We start from the raw sequence: 18146 nt of genomic DNA, 5'->3' as shown, positions 1-18146 counted from the left end.
GTACTTAAACACTACTAAAAAAAAAAAAAAAAAATTACGAAATTGATATATAATGTATAACCGATGGATGTTTCTTCCGTCAAAAGTTTCAATTGTATACATTTTCACAATTCACAATTGCTTATTTTAATCTTTACAGTGTTATAGATCAAAATATTGTAAACATCATAAACAAATAAAAAGTATTTTTTAGTTGTATTTTCGAATATATTTTATTAACACGAAGTTAAATGAAGTTTAATTTCAATTATTAATCGATATAGTTAGACCGACTGAAGTAAAAATTATTACAATCCTGCAGTGAATACGTTTATGTTAAATAATATTTTAATCTGTTATAATAATAAGCGCTTAAATGTAACACAAGTAAGTCGAATCGTTATGAATAAATTATCGTTTGATTATATAATCTATGATAAATCGATATCGACTCCATTATGGTGCGGGTCAGTATACCGACGGCATTATAAAAAGTTACACGATTATTATAGTAATAATACATCGTCGTCGTACGCAGCGTAAAACGAAAACGTTAATCGAATAATAATAAATAAATAGGTACAGTATTGGTATGTAATTCCTTCGTCCGCCGGTCGCATCGGTAACGGAAGCCGACGCGGACTACAAGTATCTGCGGATATCGCATTGCTTGTACCACACCGCGTAGACCATGCCAACCAGCAACGACATGAAGCACACGCCGGTGAAGATGCCGGCCAACAGCATGAACGCGCCGAACGCGCCCATCGAATGGCCGGACGCGGGACGGCCGTCGTCGTCGTCGGCGGCTTTCTCCTTCTTCCTCTTCACGGTGCGGACGAACTCGCGGCCGACGGTCACGTAGAGCTCGCGCAGGTCGTCGACGTCCGCCGCCGGCGGCTGTGGCCGCACGCACACGATCTGCCGTCGCTGCGTGTCGATGACGGCGCACGCGGCGCCCTTGGCGTTGCGCAACCTGATGGCCAGGTCGACGTTGGGCCGGTAGCCGCGGTCCATGTGCCGGCCGTTGATGGTCACGTTCCGGCCGTCGGTCTCGAAGTCCGCGAACACCGGGTCGGCGTACAGCCGGTAGCCCGGGAAGTCGGGCTGCGGCGACAGGTCCATCGTGTGGCCGGCGAAGTGCACGCGGAAACCAAAGTTCAACAGTACCGGGACGGCGGGGGCCGTGGCGTTCGACGGCGGCCGGGGCGCGTCGAGCGCGGGCGACCGACACTCCATGAACGTGTCGTTGCGCACCGCGCACCCGGCGTAGTGCCGCACGCCGTCCGGGTCGTCCACGTACAGCGTGGCGTTGCCGACGCACGCGAGATGGCGGCCGCGCACACCGACGTACGTGCCGCCCGAAGCGATGCCCGTGAACGGCTGTCGGGCGTTCAGCACCGGGTCGCCCGCGTACCTGAACTCGACAGCGCCCTGCACGGTCCGGTTCAGCGACTTGTCGAACACGACGGTGACCGCACCGGCGGCCGGCCCGTCCGCGGGTCCGGTCACGCACAGCGCGTGGTCCTCGCGCCTGGCGACCAACTGGCACGGCACTCCGGCCGGCCCCACGGACACGGTGGCCGTGCTCCCGGCGTCCATGTGACGGCCGGCGATGCGCAACAGCGTGCCGCCGGAAACGGGGCCGCAGGTCGGGCTCAGCGCCGTCGGCTCGGGGTAGACGAACCGGAAAGTCTGCGCGGACGTCAGCCGCAGCGGCCCGTACGACACGTGCACCGGACCGGCGGCCGAGTCGTCGGGCTTGGGCGGTCCGACCGTGCACGTGATGGTCTCCCGGTCGGCCGTCTTCGGGTAGATGCAATCGCGGCCGGCCACCGTGACGGTGGGCTTTCGTGACTCGGTCAGCAAGTCGTGGTTCTTGACGGTTATCACCAGCGTCGCGCCGCCCGACCACGGCGCCGTCGGTGGTTCCACGGACGCGATCGTCATGTCCGGACAAGCGCCCGCCGGCGGTGCGTATACGCCGGACGTCCGGCGATGTCCGTGCTGCGGGCCCGCCGCTGCGGTCGCGTTCCGGCGGTCGTGGTACTCGAACAGGCCGGTGCACGCGTTACCGGCCGAACACCGTTTGTAGTAGGACGTCGTGTACAGCGGTGCCGGGTCGTCCCAAAAACACTCGACGCACCGCCCGGTCTTGTTGGCGGCGCGGCAATAGTGCGCGTCGTACACGGCGAAGTAGTTGTCGGCGCCGTCGTCGATGCGCAACGGCACGCCGTCGAACTGCACGCCGTAGTGGTAGACCATCAGCCGCCGCTCGTCCACCGCCAGATGGTCGATGCTTATGGCCGCGCACTCGATGGTGTCCGCGTCCTCGTCCACCGTGCCGCTGTGCGCGGCGCCCTCCAGCGAGCACGTGACGTTGGTCCGGGCCAGGTACTTGACGAAGCCGCTCACGTCGTTGGACACCTTCACCTTGTACGCGAACGGCAGCTGCGTTTTGTAGACGAACGTGTCGACGGCGGTCAGCCGCGGACAGTGCGCGCGGACGTTCACCATCAACAGCTCAGGCCGCCGCGTCATGTTCACGCACGTCTGCCGTTTCAACGACCAGCTGCACGACGGCCTCTCCGCGCATTTCGCACACGTCCGCGATTCCGAGCAGTTTACCGCGTCGTCGTCCACTTTACCGCGGTTGAACGGATCGGCGTGCGATGTACACGCCAACACCTGTAAGAACACCACGTGTTTTAGTGCGACCTTTTCGAATATAGTTCCGACACTTGTTCGATTATAGGAAAACAAATTCTATTTCAAATGTTTCCGACCGGGTGATCGACGTAAAGACTATTCGCATAGAGTTTACGATGTGTCATATTAATACGGTTGAAATAACCGTGCACACTTCAGTCATTATTGTTATTTTACGCCTACAATGACAACATTTTGCTGTCCACATCTGTAATCGGATTTCTCTGATTGTTTTCTAATCTAGAATCTATAGTACTTGCAGATCAAGTAAATTAAAAAAAAAAAATTGAAATAGATTCGCTGTATATATTCGTTGCTTAGTGTATAAAAATTTGAAGCATATAGTTTATAAAAGATTTTCTCAAAAGATATAGGTATTTGAATGTATATAATATAATAATAAACAATAAAATATTCAAGCTCACTGACATTAAAAACTTTATGTTTTTATACAAAAATAAAGTAAAATTTTTAATTATAGTAAAAATAAGTTTGCTTTAATATTCCAAATTGTAATTTGATCTAAAATTAATTGAGCAAACAATTAAGTTTTATGAATGTAAGATGACAACCAACATATAGTATGTACTATTATAATATGTGTACAGGATAACATATAACTTACAAGTTATCTTTAAAAATCAATAGAAATTATATTTTCATATTAATTTCAATTTAAAAAACATATAATTTATTTAAATTTTAAAAATTTTAAAATATATATTGGATTAAAAAAAAAATATTTAAAAATATGAGAAAACCGTTTTGAGGTGATTTTCACGATGAATTATAAAATATAAGTTTTTAGAAATGATATGGGGTAATTATTAATCTATAAAAAATAGTTAATGCAATTCGGTAAAAGGTTGATACTCATTAATTTCACCTATACATATAAAAAAAATAGTATTCGTGTAGCCGTATGGCGCGTTATTGACATATTGTATGTGCATGTGCAGGATGTTCTGCTATTGTATCCAGGGCCTAAAGTTGTGTGCAGTAGCACACACTGTGCACAGTAGCTAATATTAAATGTTCAGTATTTTTTTGAATTTTATAAATTTTTATTTGATTAATATTCAATATTAATTATTGAAAATTATTAATTAGTAGAGCACGGATGTTGTAGTACTAAAAAATTAGTAAAATTGATTGCAGTATTAGACTAAAAAATACTAAAAATTGCACTTAAAAGTTAAAATATTAAAAATTGCACTAAAAAATAACAGCGTTTTATAATAAACGTTTTGAATTTATTGTTATTATCTAAAATTCTACCAAAAATATAAATATGAATAATTCAGTATTCTATATTCGAAGTGGATGAAGAACTAATTATAACAATATAATGCATAATTGTTAAATAGTCATAATCCACAAATTATTTTTCCACAAATACCTACAATCTTGAAATTATGTTTATTTTATAAGATAACATAGATGTTACGATGGTTAAGTGTCGACTATATAACTAAAATAATTGTATATAAATGAGTAAATTCAATAAAATTGCAAAAAATTGTACTTTAAACTTTTAGATTTTAGTTCGTACTTACATGAAACGCATTTAAAACGTACTTAACAATATATTGAAAAAGTAGAAAAAAGTTGCAATTGCAAATATTTCCGTGCCCTAATAAATTATAACTAATTATTAATAAGTACCAACAATAATTATGCTACGAAGTTATATTTGTGGCATGATGTGCAATGTGCACTACTAGGTCTGTGTTGATTATTTTAAAATATTTTGGTGTGTGGAATTAGGTGTGCAGTAGCAAAATACCCTAATTTTAGGCACTGATTGTTTCTATATACACGACAATTATGCATAATATATTTAGTAGGTATATTTTACACAATACGCATAAACTTTTTTAAGTTAGTTGCCTGTATTGAACTCCATAAAAACTGTCTGTATCAAGTCCTCTTAAGAATAATATTAAATTATGAAAAAAGGTATGATAAGTGTATAGATTTTTACGTACCAATATGACTGTAATTATTATATAACCTAATGAAGGGTTCCAAAATGGTTTTCTTCGCCCTGTCGCGTCAGCCATGTTGCTTGAGAATTGTATTATTCTATAAAAAATAATCATTGTATTATTATATATTAAACATCATATTCATTAAATCAAGTAAATAATATTTTTTTTATTAATGAAATTTATTGTATCGCATTTTACGTGTATATTTACTATGATAATGATAAATGAATAATTAATTATTTATGAAAATAAATTAAACATTTTTATTAATTGTACAAATCAAAATAATACATTTGAATAATTTCCAATTATAGTAGTAGTAGTAGTATTATAATAGTATGAAATTTACTAAATATGGTTAAATATAGATTTAAGTAAAAATAAATTATTTATTAACATTATAAGTAGTGTCTTATATTTATCATAATCTATTTTAAAATTATCTTTAATAATAATGGAATGTAGCATATTATTTAAAGCTTTAAGAAATTTATATCTATAACTAATCAAACATTAATTAATTTTTTAAAAGAAACATATATTGTAAATAAATTGTAATCAATAGAAAATAACTGTAAATAAGATACAAATGGCAGATTATATTATTCAAATAAATAATAATAATAATAATAAAATTAAGAATTATTTAAACTTAAATATTTTAATATTGTTTAAACTTAAAATAGTTTTTCAGTCAAATTTTGTATAGTGGTCAGTCGACAATAATATATAATATCATCGAAGTTCATATTATATTATATATTATACCTATTATTATTATGATGACGTTACGTTATTAAATACTGCATAGCAAATATAAAGTAATATAATTAAATATTACTGCTCACTAGTATGACTATATTTTTTTAGCTAAATACTATGTCAAAGATTATCGTAAATAATAAAAATTACTATCAAAAGAATATTATAATTTGCAGTTTTTTTACACACGATTATTTTATAATATTTAAAAATAGGTATTTAATAAAAAATTCGGACATGATACAAAATTTAGTGTAGATCAATAGACCAAATCGTTTCAATTCGATCATATTAGTGTAGAATAGTCATTGTATTAACGTGATTTGAAAACAATAGAAAACCGACAGATTTATAATGATTCTTAATGAAGTTTGAGTATGACTATGGCTGTAAACATAATTTTCAAACTCTCAATCACTCAATCACTTCCTTGCACTTATTTAAAAATATTCTATGTTATTATGTACCTAGCTTATCTTTCTACGATTATTCCAAACCTATAGAGAAAATAACATAAAAAGCACTTTAAAATACAATCTAAATATGCTCAATATAATATTTAACACTCTTTATTGAACGTTCTTTCTTTTAGAAAAAGTGATCGTAAAAAATACATGTTTTTGGTGTATGTTATAACTTTAATCATTTTTATATTTACAAAATTACAAAAACTCTGTAAAGACTACACTTAGATTATCTAAAAATATTTCAATTATAAAATACTAATTACAGTAAAACCTCGATTAACCGTCTTAAATGGGACAAAGAGAGTGACGGATAATTGAATTAGACGGATTAAAAGAAAACATTCATTTTTATACAATCATTATACTGATATTAATTTTAAGATTATACACATTAGTGTATATGATGATAAATGAAAATAATTTGATAAAATTTGTTATTTTAAATTGGTTATATGAATTCCGATCTTTAATCTTAGATAAGTTTTTTTATCTTTCTACAAGTATAATATGTCAATGTATACCCATAATACGGGCGTGCAATATTTTATTTATAATTTACAATATCATCGTGAGAGTGGGTGGCGTATAATAGAAGTTGACGGATGAGAGAGTGACGAATAATTGGGGTTTTACTGTATTATTCTCTAAAAAATATTATTTAAAATTTGATTAATATTCAAAGTGACTAATAAATAATAATTATTAATTACTCCTCTTAAAAGTAGGTATATTCATTACTACAATTTAAATGAAATACGAACTCATACACTGGCATAATTTCGGTTTTTACTTCTTGATAATGGTAACCACTTACTTTATTGACGACTAGAATTTTTTCTACTCTGATTCACTTAAACATGGGGACGGGAGTTTGTGTTCAGGTACATGGCAAACATTATTAAATCGCATATCAAAAATAAATAATAATGAAAAGATGTTAAAAGTTATGATCTTGTATTATTTTTTGTTAGTAAATAGTAACAATATTCGAACACAAATTAAATTTTGTGCTTACTATACGTAATGATAATATTATAATAATATTGTGTGTAACACGATTGCGCCCGCCGTATCTTTTCACATTTGAAAAACACACCACGAATAATGATTATGTCTATAATATAGGTATTGTCCTTATTATTATCTTGACAAAACATTACATTTATTTAAAATGTATTACTTGGAAATCTACGGTAGTCGGTAGCCAATTTATGTAATAATTTTAAAGGTAAAATTATTACTAATTAATAATAATTATTGCGTGTTAAAATACTTATTATTTTTAAAATTCAGATTATAGACAATATACAGTAAAAGAATGTATGTGTTATTGTATTATATTACACCGTTATCCGCCAGTACGGAGACTGGAAGGGCGACCAAGCGTGACCAACATAAATATGATCGCCAGCCACAGGAATAAATACATTGATACCTTGAGCCAAAATGTTTATAAATACATTTTATATAATTTGATTGATTTTTATAAATGTTTACCAATAAATTACAATTTACAATACTAATAATGGATAAATTTTGATTTTATGAATAAGACAGCCTTATCATAGTCATAGCCTCGTCAGACTATGACGATAACCACAACTCACAAGTTGGTAACCCCTGGTATATACCATAGGAGTACGATGAGACAAACGTCATCAAACGTTTAATTATTTATTATTAATGAAAATTAAATTATAAATATAAGGTATATTAGTATTTTGTACATAGCAACGGAAAAGTGATATTTGTATGTTTAATTAGCCCCCACCTCCCAGAACATGACATGAACCGCCACTCTAAGAAATCTTATGTACCTATATTAATAAATTATATATTTATCTTGGCTTAAAAAATATCTTAGAGATGTCATCATTAATTGAAAGCTTGATCTCATTAAAAAAAATTATCATGCTTCATTATTGACTTATTGACATGAATTTGAAGTGTTATTAATTTATCATAATTTTAAAAAAAAAATGAAAATTTGGAAGAATTAAAATAAGAATAGTATAAAACTTACTGAAGAATAACCTCGTATATAATTTTTTTTTTTTTTAATTTTTCGTTGATATAAAATTATAATGTTAAATTAATAACTACTGTAAACCTAAAATTAAATAATATTCATCACTGTATAATTGATTTTTTTTATTAATTTTAAAATTATATATGAGTTTGAATTGATAAATATTAGATGATTTTAAGTTCGCTATTATAATTGTCTAGTTATATTTGTTAAAATATTTCCAAGTCGGGAGTGTTTATAACGTATAAAATAATATTGTATTGTAGGGTTATATGTAATAATTTTATAATTAGAGCTTAAACATAAAAACGAAGTAATGATACATTTTTTTTCTACTTACCTACTTGTGGTATTTTTATTTCATTTGATGGCAGAAGATCTGTTTTTCGAAAATTTTCGACCGTTAAAAACCAAAATATACGCCGGTTAACAACTAGAGTGTTTTTTCTTGTATAAGTAAAAATTAATGATAATATGACACTTTCCTATGTTAAAAAGTAAAACATATTCACCGAGAACAATATGTTAGGTGTGCACGCTTCATACATAGACGCTCAAATGACCGCAGTCTCGTCGTACCAAGTACTACCAACCGAGTACGCGAGACGAATTAAGGCGCCCAGACACAATTAGATATCCAGACGGGGACAGTTATCAAAAATCCATTACGGCCGAATATTGATAGATAAAAAACGTGTTTTCGACTACTTGGTTGACACTCAAATGTACATTAGGACGATGAGACACGATTAAATGGTAAATGGACGGATATGACAATGACGCATAACGTTCCGAAACCCAGATAATCGCGTAGACTGGCATTTTTTTTTATATAATAATATAAAATCGTATCGATCGTTTTCGAATAATAACACGTAGGCAGGTACGCGCACATGCTCTTCGGACAGCGCACCTACTTTTTCATAAAAGGTACACAATACCTGTTTGGGATAGGTAGAACCTCTATACAATCCCGCTAACAGGGAGGAGGGGTAGGGTTCAAACCCCATAAGAAATTCTTAAAGTGAAATCCCGATTACGTGCTCGGGTAGCGGTATTAAAACCGGAAACGGCCAACGACATCGCCATTAGCAAGACAATAATAACAATAAATAGTACGTAGGTCAGTTTATATTATACGAGGAACGTGCGTATTTCGATTTCGAAACTGTGCATCTGTGCACGCACTGCGGGGAGACGATGACGAAGGACGACGGTTACCAATGATAACCAAAAAAAAAAAAGTCAGGAAAATAATAATTAATAATATGAATCGGCCGATGTATTATTGTTATAACCATCGAATTATAGTAATAATTACAGTGTACATGAATCGTGTGGAAAACCACGCGAGACGAACGGTACGTCCTGGTAAACCGATTTTCGGACAATAACACGTAGTAATATTATATTATGTCTCTGTCCGCGAGTGAGTGGGAGTGTAGAACGTACGATGCGCATCGTCACTGCGGCGCCGGTGTCGGGATGTTGGCCGGTCGTCCTCCGCCGCGGCCACGCGGATCAGTTGTTGCGATATCCGACCGCCGCCCTCGTGGTCGTGGTGGGGTTGTTGCACGCGGCCGCCGCCGCCGCGGTGGCGCCGACCCGGTGTTTGGCCTTGGTCCGGTAAACGGCGACGCACGCGATAGCGATGGCTATCAGACAGACGACCTTGACGCCGGTGACGACGTTTTCGGGCGGACCGCCGTTGCGGCCGCGGCTCCGGCCGTCCTGTTTGCGCTTCACCACGTAGGCGAACGTGTCGCCGATGGTGACGATCACGCCGGGCACCGTGTCCAGGTCGGCGGCCGCCGGGTTGGCCGGCACGCACACGATCCGCCGGCGGTCCGTGGACGTGACGTCGCACGCCCCGCCGGAGCCGCGGAACCGGACGGTTAGGTCGTCTTGCGACCGGTACCCGTGGTCCAGGTCCCGGCCGTTGATGGTGACCGCGTGACCGTCGGTCACGAAGTCCACGAGCACCGGGTCGGGGTGCAGCCTGTAGCCGTGCGGGTCCCGCGGCGGCGGCAGGTCCATCTCGCGGTACTCGGGGTCCTGCACGCGCAGCCCGTACTTGAGCGACGAGGCCGAGTCGACGTGGCTGTACGGCAGCTTGGGCGCCCGGCACACAGCCAGCGTGTCGTTGACCAACCGGCAACTGGTGTAGTGCAACCGCTCGCCGTGGTGCACGTACAACATGGCGTACCGCAGGCACGAGAAGTGTCGGCCGCGCAGGTGGACGGCTGTGCCGCCCGAAGCGATGCCGTGCGGCGACTGTCCCGCGTCCAGCGCGGGCACGGCCGCGTACGTGAACACCACCGACCCGTCGCCCACGTACTTGCTCAGCTGGCCGTCGAACATCACGTTCACCCGGGCGGCCGTGGGCCCGCTGACCGCCGCCGGGCCGGTGAGGCACACCAACAGGTCCGGGTACAGGGCCACCGGGTCGCAGGTCGCGTAGTCGCCCACCGACACCCGCAACGTGGTGCCCGCGTCCAGGAACCGGCCGCCGATGCGCAACAGCGTACCGCCGGCCGCGGACCCGCACCTCGGGCTCATGTCCGTGATGACGGGGTCCACCAGCCCGACGACCAGCGACGACGTGACCGTGACCGTGGGCGGGTCGCCGGTGTACTGCAACCGGACCGGTCCCTCGTGGTTGCGGCGGCGGTCCGTCGTGGCCGGCGGCATCATGGTGCACGAGACCGCCGTCAACAGGGCGTCGTCCTGCATCCGCCACATCTTCGGTTCCGAGCACTCGCGCCCGGCCACCGTCACCGCCACCTCCTTGCCCTCGGCCATCACGTGGTGGTTGACCACCGTGAACCGCACCGTCGTGCCGCCCAGCCACGGCGCCGTCATCGGTTCCACGGACCGGATCTCGGCGTCCGCGCACTCCAGACGCACGCCGCCGTCCCGGTCCACGTCGCCGGCCACCACGCCGGTGTAGTTGTTCACGTGCCACCTGGCGTAATACTCGTACGGGCCCACGCACCGGTTCTTCGCCGAACACCGTTTGTAGTAGTTCTTGTAACCGTACTCGTTCCACGTGCACGTCACGCACTCGTCGTCCCTCGACGCGCCGTCGCACTCGTGGTCGTAGTACACGAAATAGTTGTCCGAGTCGTTGTTGTACCGCAATATCACGCCGTCGTCGATCGTGATGTAATAGTGGTAAATCATCAGCGCCCTGAACCGCTTGTCCCTCTGCGCGGCCAGCCTCTTCGTATTGCATTTTATCTCGTCGTTCAGCACGTACCCCGGCAGTTTCTCTTCTTCCAGATGACACGTGATTTTCCGGTCTTTCAGAAACGTCACGAAATCGTTCTTGTCGTTCGACACCACCACCGTGTACGAGAACAACTCGTCCCTGAGCACGGATTTCTTGGGCACCGTGAACCGTGGACAGTGTCCTTCGATGTTCACCGTCAGATTTCCTAAATCCGTCGGCGTGACCAGACATTTCTGTAGGTCTAACGACCAACTGCAAAAGGCGTGTTTCGCACATTTCTGGCATTCCAGGAATTCCGAGCAAACCATCGCATTGTTCTCCATTTTCAATGAACTATTAGCGTGTGATATTGACACGAATATCTGTTGAAAACAAAATACATTTTTAGTAAAATTGAAAATCACGAACGGATATTACGATAATTATTTCGAGAATAAGGAAATATATAGGTAAGGTGACTTCGTCATTGATCAGGTCACTGTATTGTTAAATTTGAATTCAACAATACATCACTAGAAACGAAGTACAATTCTGAGCGAAAACGGTCTGCGAGCCTTTATTACTATAAGCATATTTTTTTATATTTCTATCGACATAATTTACTTATATTGGGATAAGTTGAATTCATTTTTGCCGAAAGCATTAAGTGTAATTTATTTTATTATTTGTATTTAATTATTATAGTAGTATAATATATTTATAAAATGCTTTATTATTATTATTAACTTTTGGGTCCACCTTAGGGTAGAAATGTGTGTATACAAAGAAGTTCATGATTTATTAGCTGTTATAAAAAGCTAGTAGCTTGAAATGTTTTAATCTTATCGTTATTGAATGTATAAAATATAAAAACACAAGTAAGTTTAAAATTACCCTTGATTAATATTTTTAATGACAACAAAATTAAAATTGTTATTTTTCGTTTAAATATTTTTTTTTTTTTCGGTTTAATATTCGTGAGGAAATTTGTATTAAATTTTCAAGCCTTAAATATAAATACTGAACACTGCATTTATAACTACTTTTAAACTGATTTGCAAATTTTCGTAACTAATTTTTTTTTAAATGCTCATAAAAAAATGTATCAATATATCTTTTATTATTACACAAATATAATAAAAACTTATGAAGAATACTATAATAAGTTTTTAAACTTTTTGTCCGAGCAACAATTTTTAAAAAAACTAATCTCAAATGTCTATAAATATCTCATAAAGAGTTAAAAATATTTTGAAAATTATATCATTTATGTATATAAAATAATATAATTATTTAGTGAAAATTTAAAGAATCTATCTAAAGAGTTGTTCGTTTTTTTTATCACAGCAACATAAATAAATCAAATTTATTGAAAACGGATTTTTCCTAAATTTTCGGTTTTCTTTACCATTTTTTTTTAATTTTTATTCAACAAAAATGTCATCAAAGTGACAAACTAGATTCACTTTTCTACCAGAAAATATATGAAAGCTGGAAATCTAAGCATTTTTTCAACTTCAAAATATGATGACTAACAGCAAAAATCACATCATTGTAAAATGGATTTATCACGATGAAGTTCAACTCAGAATAGTATCTACCATGGACATTTAAACGAAAATAATAATAATATTTATACATTTCATATTTTATGTAATTACTAAAGTGACCTTTTAACATTAATACTATTAATAATAATAAAAAATTAAAAAATATTATGGCAATAACTTTATTCTAACATTTTACTTTTGTAGAAAATTATGTGATCAAAAAAACTATGATTTATTAGAAATCAAGTATACCAAATTTGAGTTCAAATTTATTTAAAATAAGTATTTAATTGAAAATCTACGTTATTGTTTTTAATTGATAATCTTTTTACCTACAGTTAAACAATAAAACAAAATTTAAAATCAACTGAAAAAAAATGATTTAATAAATACCAGTAATTACTGAAACTATTATCCTCCAAAAAAAGAAACATAATTTTTTTACATATTTTTGAATAGAAAATTAGAAAATATTAAATTTTAATTATTAAAATTATTTATTTATTTATATTTATATTGTATAAAATTATAAAATTTAATATTTTTACTAAATTTTGTCATAATGATTTTAATTGTATTACATATTTAATGATTACGTATATGCATAAGAATACATAGAAGAATATTCTTGACCAGAAAATTATATTTTCTAATATTTATATTTATATTTTCTGTATTATAATTTTTAATTTTGATATAGTCGAAGAAAATTTTTTTTTTTTAAGGTAAATGACCATATTATGTTGCTTATAAAAGACTACAAATATATTATTCATTTATACCCTTCAAAAAAAAAAATAAATAACCGGATGCTTATTATCTAAATTTTGGAAAACTCTAAGCCTATATGCATATTGTATGTTTAATATAAATAATAAGGACTATATAAAAATTAAAAATCTTTAAGAAAAAAAAATTTCTAGAACACAATATTACGCATAGGGCATTTATCAATAAAAGTGATTGAATAAACATTATCCACGTTATCGATATTTAATAACAGTATACAAATATATTGGTAGGTATTTAAAATTTAATCAATATATTATCAAATAAAAAATTGTAAGTGAAAAAAAATAATTAAAAATCAAAAATCAATATTAAGGAATCATTACTCATTTAGTATTTAATGGTGATAATAAATATTTAATAAAATTGAGTTTACTTTTATATTTATATTATCGTTTTCAGAAATTAATAATAGTTTTTGTTTTATATTTCGATAAATCTGATCTATCATTTTGTATGTATACTTTTGTAAAAAAATGAAATTGAGTATTATTAACTAGGAGTTTTTAAGTTTTACTAGATACATTAAACACAAGATTAAAATGACAAATAATTATTTACATTAAATAAAAAATTGTATTATTTACACAAACGTAGAAAAATATATATTTATAAAATATTTTGATAATCGAATTGCTGCTATAATAATTAAAAAAATAAATAATAGATACTGAATACAATTAATTGTTGCACAATATTTTCTAAGGATGGGTGTTTATCAGTTTATCACATTTTAATATATTATAAAATGTACATGTCAATAACGTTTGTAGTTCTTGAATTATCGTTAAACTATTAAAAACTGTAATAATTGATTTAAAAACTATCATTATTTATTATTTCAAAATTTTAATTTTTTATATTATCTATCAAAATATTTTATTTTAGGATTTTTATTTTGATAATCATATTTTAATAAGGCTTTTATGCTGATTAGCTATTAATTAATTGATAACAAATGTATAATATGTAAAAAAATTATTCTTTAAAATTCGCAATATATTAAAAAATATTCAGTTTAAAATAAAGAAGAATAAATAAATAATTTAATTATTTTTTTCAAAAATTCACAAACTTAAGTACCTATTCAAAAATATTCAATATTATTAGATTATCAAAAATACATTTCGATAAAATGTAATTCTTTAAAAAAAAAAAAAATACATGTAAAATTGCATTAAATTCAAAGCTTTGATAATAATATAATAATTAAGTATTTATTTAATAATATTTGTGTTATTATTTCAATAGCATATCAATATTTCGCTATTTTTTTAATACACTTCTTTTATCAAAAAATATTTCTATGCAAATAACAAACTATACGTCTGTAAACATACATACAGAATACTTTTTTTATAACAATATATGTTTGTTAATTTTTTATTATTTACATACCATTGCGATTAAAATTCCATGAATAAATGAATTTCCATAGTATTTTCTTTGACGCCCGCGATCAACCATATTTACTCGATTTTCTATGACTATAAAATAAAAATAATAATATGTCGTTATATCTTATTATAATTCATAAGCTCTCATAAAAGACTTATCTAAGTATTAAAGTTCATCATGATTCAAATGCTAATACGATTTCAACTTAATGCAATTTCTGATAATACTCATAATTTAAATTTATCGGGCTTTATAAATTTTAAAACCACTAATAATGTATTTATTTTGTGTAGCGCAGTCTAATTACTTTTGAAATATCAAAGCTTATCAAAGTATAATAAATTCGTAATTAAATTAAATGTCAGAAAATATTATAATCTCATTAACAGTCGGCAGTGACAGTGACCACTACGTCATTTGGTTAAGAATGTAGGCACCCAGATTAATTGTTATCTCTGTCTCTGCTTTAAAAGCATATGAAATATAAACATACTTATAGTTCACAATAGTCTGTTAAATATCAAAAAGTTATTCAAGAGTTTATCATACCCATTAAAAAAATATATAGTTTATTGAGGTTTTGTAGATTTTTTTCTGTATTAAATTAGTATATAGCAAGATTGAAATTAGAAATATTATTTTTAAATTATTTGTAATCGGAATAAAAATTAGATCCCGAGCGAATTCAAGACAATGAAATTAATACAGTTGATATTTATAATTTATAAGTTACATTAATTTCTCTAAGTGCAAGGAAAATGCTATGAAAATTAAGAAAATAGAAAATCTCAAATTTACATGTTATAAATTCAAAGGTACCTAATATTGTTTACAAAATGCATGTAATCGGTTTCGGTTAATTAGTTCTAACCTGTAAATTGTAATAAAAAAAAAAAAAAAAAAAAATGTAATCTTATAGACTTAAAATGTTTAGAAACTACAATTATTATATTACTTATACTCGTATATCACTTGATAATTATATTACATGAAATATATTACGATAAATACATTTTGTGATGTTAGCTTTAATATTAGAGTAAATTTACCTATTATCAAATTTAAAAGTAAGAATATTATCTAGAAAATGTCATGCTTTTATTGATATTATCATTTTAAAGTGAGTTATAGCGGTGTAAAATTTAACAACTTTAAAATATTCATAACTCACTTTAAAATGATAATTATATCAATAAAAGCATATGACATTTTCTAGATAATATTCTTACTTTTAAATTTGATAATAAGTAAATTTACTCTAATATTAAAACTAACATCTCAAAATATGTTCTGCTGACTGTTGAACAAAAATTTGCCATGATCTATATTAGTAAGACAGAGACAACACATGCGGGTATAACGCCCTCTTAAGCATTAAATTTAAATTTTATGATAATCAAAATATACATTGTTAATTATAAGATTTTATTTTAATATAATTGAATAAACATTTTTTTAGTAATTTACAACTTTCAATAGTATACTAAACTTCAATTAAAACTATTTTTTTGCATAAAATGACTGATGATTTAATTCAAATTTATATTAAAATACACCATTTATCGTGCTAGAGTAAAACAGTCGATCAAATGTTGGTGTCTGATCATGTATAGCTTTTTTTATTTCATTATTTATTAGAGTAAAATATTATGAGATGGCTCAATTAATATTATTTTTTATGTTTAGTTCCATGATGATATTTTTAAAAATTTATGACGGATTTTTGTAATTTTATTTAGTTATGTTTCTGGTCTGAGAAACTGGTAGATATAGAATATTGTTATATGCTATTTTAAGCTATTTTAGTAACCATTTATAACAGTCGTTTGAGACTGCCAATAATTGCCATTACCATTATTAATTTAATTAAATGTGAATAATAATTATTAGTAATTTTAATGTTATGGTTGGATCCGTTATAGTGAAAAATATTAATATGAAAATTATAAGTAACAGACTGGTATGCAAATGAAATATTTATTCAGATTGATTATAAAAAAGGGGTCTTAAAGTCATTGTAATAAAATTGTCTATAAAAAATATAATAATAAGAATTCGCTTATTCGTATTGATTTATTTTTAACTATTTAATGGCAAAAAATTATACATTACCAATGATATTTCGTGTTTAATTAATTTTTATTTTTGAACGTTTGAAATTAAAATCGTTCAAATTGTAAAAATAAAAATATTCTTAAAAATGAATTGTTATATTATTATGTGTATAAATTTACAATCATATTTAAAAGAAATGTATTAAACATACAGAAATATTATATTTCAGACTATTTCTATACAATAGCGATTTTGATTGTATGATTAATAATCTCAGTTATATAATTGTATACGCCATTAATATTGTTTATGTTTTTTTGTAAATAAACCTAGTTTTATTAACATGGTTTATTATTAATAAATTATTAAAACTATGATAATTTTTACTTAATGGTTAGTTACTAAATGGTAGACGCGAGGCAATAATTTATAATAAATAAAAAAAAATATACACGAGTATTAGACTAAATTTTATATTCTCGACATTGGTTTTTATTCGCTATTAGGTCAACATTTTAAATTATATTTAACCTTGTTGTCTTACCTCCAATTTTATAATATATTGTTCTGCCCAGTTACTCCAGTTTCATCGAAATTATAAACTCAAAAACATAAAAAGTTAAAAGAATATTATATTTTAAGTTATTATTGACATAATTTTAAATCAATACAATAAGAACATGACCATTTTATTACACACTTATTCAATCATAATTAAATACTTTAAGAGCGAAATATAAAAGTATGACATACTAGTGTGCTGACCACGAACCAAATATAACTGTTTCACAAATAGGCTATGGATTATTATGTTATATCATAAAACGTAATTATATTTGGTCAATATGTTATATTTTATGTCATTATTACTTTATTTATCATCCAATTATTATAATTACAAATTCGATAATTCAAAAAATAATTAAATTATATTGCTGTGATTTAAAAAGATAGTATAATACATAATTAATACTATAATTTTTATATGAGAACTGATAACTGGGAAGTGGTAGCTTGTAAAGAGTTTTTTTTTATTGTCTGTATTCAAAGTATAATAAGGCTATGAATATTATGTGCGCAAATAAAATTATCATTAATAAGTGTTAAAATTGGTATCCTTGTTATGTAAATTGAATGATTTGAATGTTAATAATATTTTAATGCGCTATCTTAGAGTTAGTTTAGACCTATTTCTGTCAAAAAATG

At 33.6% G+C, this 18146-nt stretch overlaps 2 protein-coding genes across 2 annotated transcripts; both read right to left on the bottom strand.

Moving 5' to 3' along the window:
- Positions 1–621: 621 nt before the first annotated feature.
- LOC113558099 (plexin-A1-like) lies at positions 622–4751 on the bottom strand. Its single transcript, XM_026963613.1, has 2 exons — positions 4677–4751; positions 622–2667 (listed from the first exon to the last, which is right to left on the bottom strand). The coding sequence occupies exons 1-2, from the start codon at positions 4749–4751 to the stop codon at positions 622–624; spliced, it is 2121 nt and encodes a 706-aa protein (XP_026819414.1).
- Positions 4752–9325: 4574 nt separating this feature from the next.
- On the bottom strand, positions 9326–17700 carry LOC113556672 (plexin-B3-like). Its single transcript, XM_026961765.2, has 3 exons — positions 17485–17700; positions 14886–14974; positions 9326–11531 (listed from the first exon to the last, which is right to left on the bottom strand). Exons 2-3 carry the CDS (start codon positions 14952–14954, stop codon positions 9459–9461), a joined length of 2142 nt encoding a protein of 713 aa, XP_026817566.1. The 5' UTR covers positions 14955–14974; positions 17485–17700; the 3' UTR covers positions 9326–9458.
- Between the last annotated feature and the right edge of the window lie 446 nt (positions 17701–18146).

This window comes from Rhopalosiphum maidis, chromosome 3 (assembly GCF_003676215.2).
Source record: "Rhopalosiphum maidis isolate BTI-1 chromosome 3, ASM367621v3, whole genome shotgun sequence".
NCBI classification, from domain to species: Eukaryota; Metazoa; Arthropoda; class Insecta; order Hemiptera; family Aphididae; genus Rhopalosiphum; species Rhopalosiphum maidis.
Note: the sequence above shows the minus strand (reverse complement) of the source record. Positions and strands in the feature narration are given on the sequence as shown.

What these genes read in the sequence shown, in the direction of transcription:
- LOC113558099 (XM_026963613.1), bottom strand. Translation starts at nt 4,751, where the DNA reads ATGGCTGACGCGACAGGGCGAAGAAAACCATTTTGGAACCCTTCATTA. An exon ending in TAATAATTACAGTCATATTG is followed by an intron (nt 2,668 to 4,676) that starts GTACGTAAAAAT and finishes GTGTTCTTACAG; the next exon opens with GTGTTGGCGTGTACATCGCA.
- LOC113556672 (XM_026961765.2), bottom strand. Translation starts at nt 14,954, where the DNA reads ATGGTTGATCGCGGGCGTCAAAGAAAATACTATGGAAATTCATTTATT. An exon ending in ATGGAATTTTAATCGCAATG is followed by an intron (nt 11,532 to 14,885) that starts GTATGTAAATAA and finishes TGTTTTCAACAG; the next exon opens with ATATTCGTGTCAATATCACA.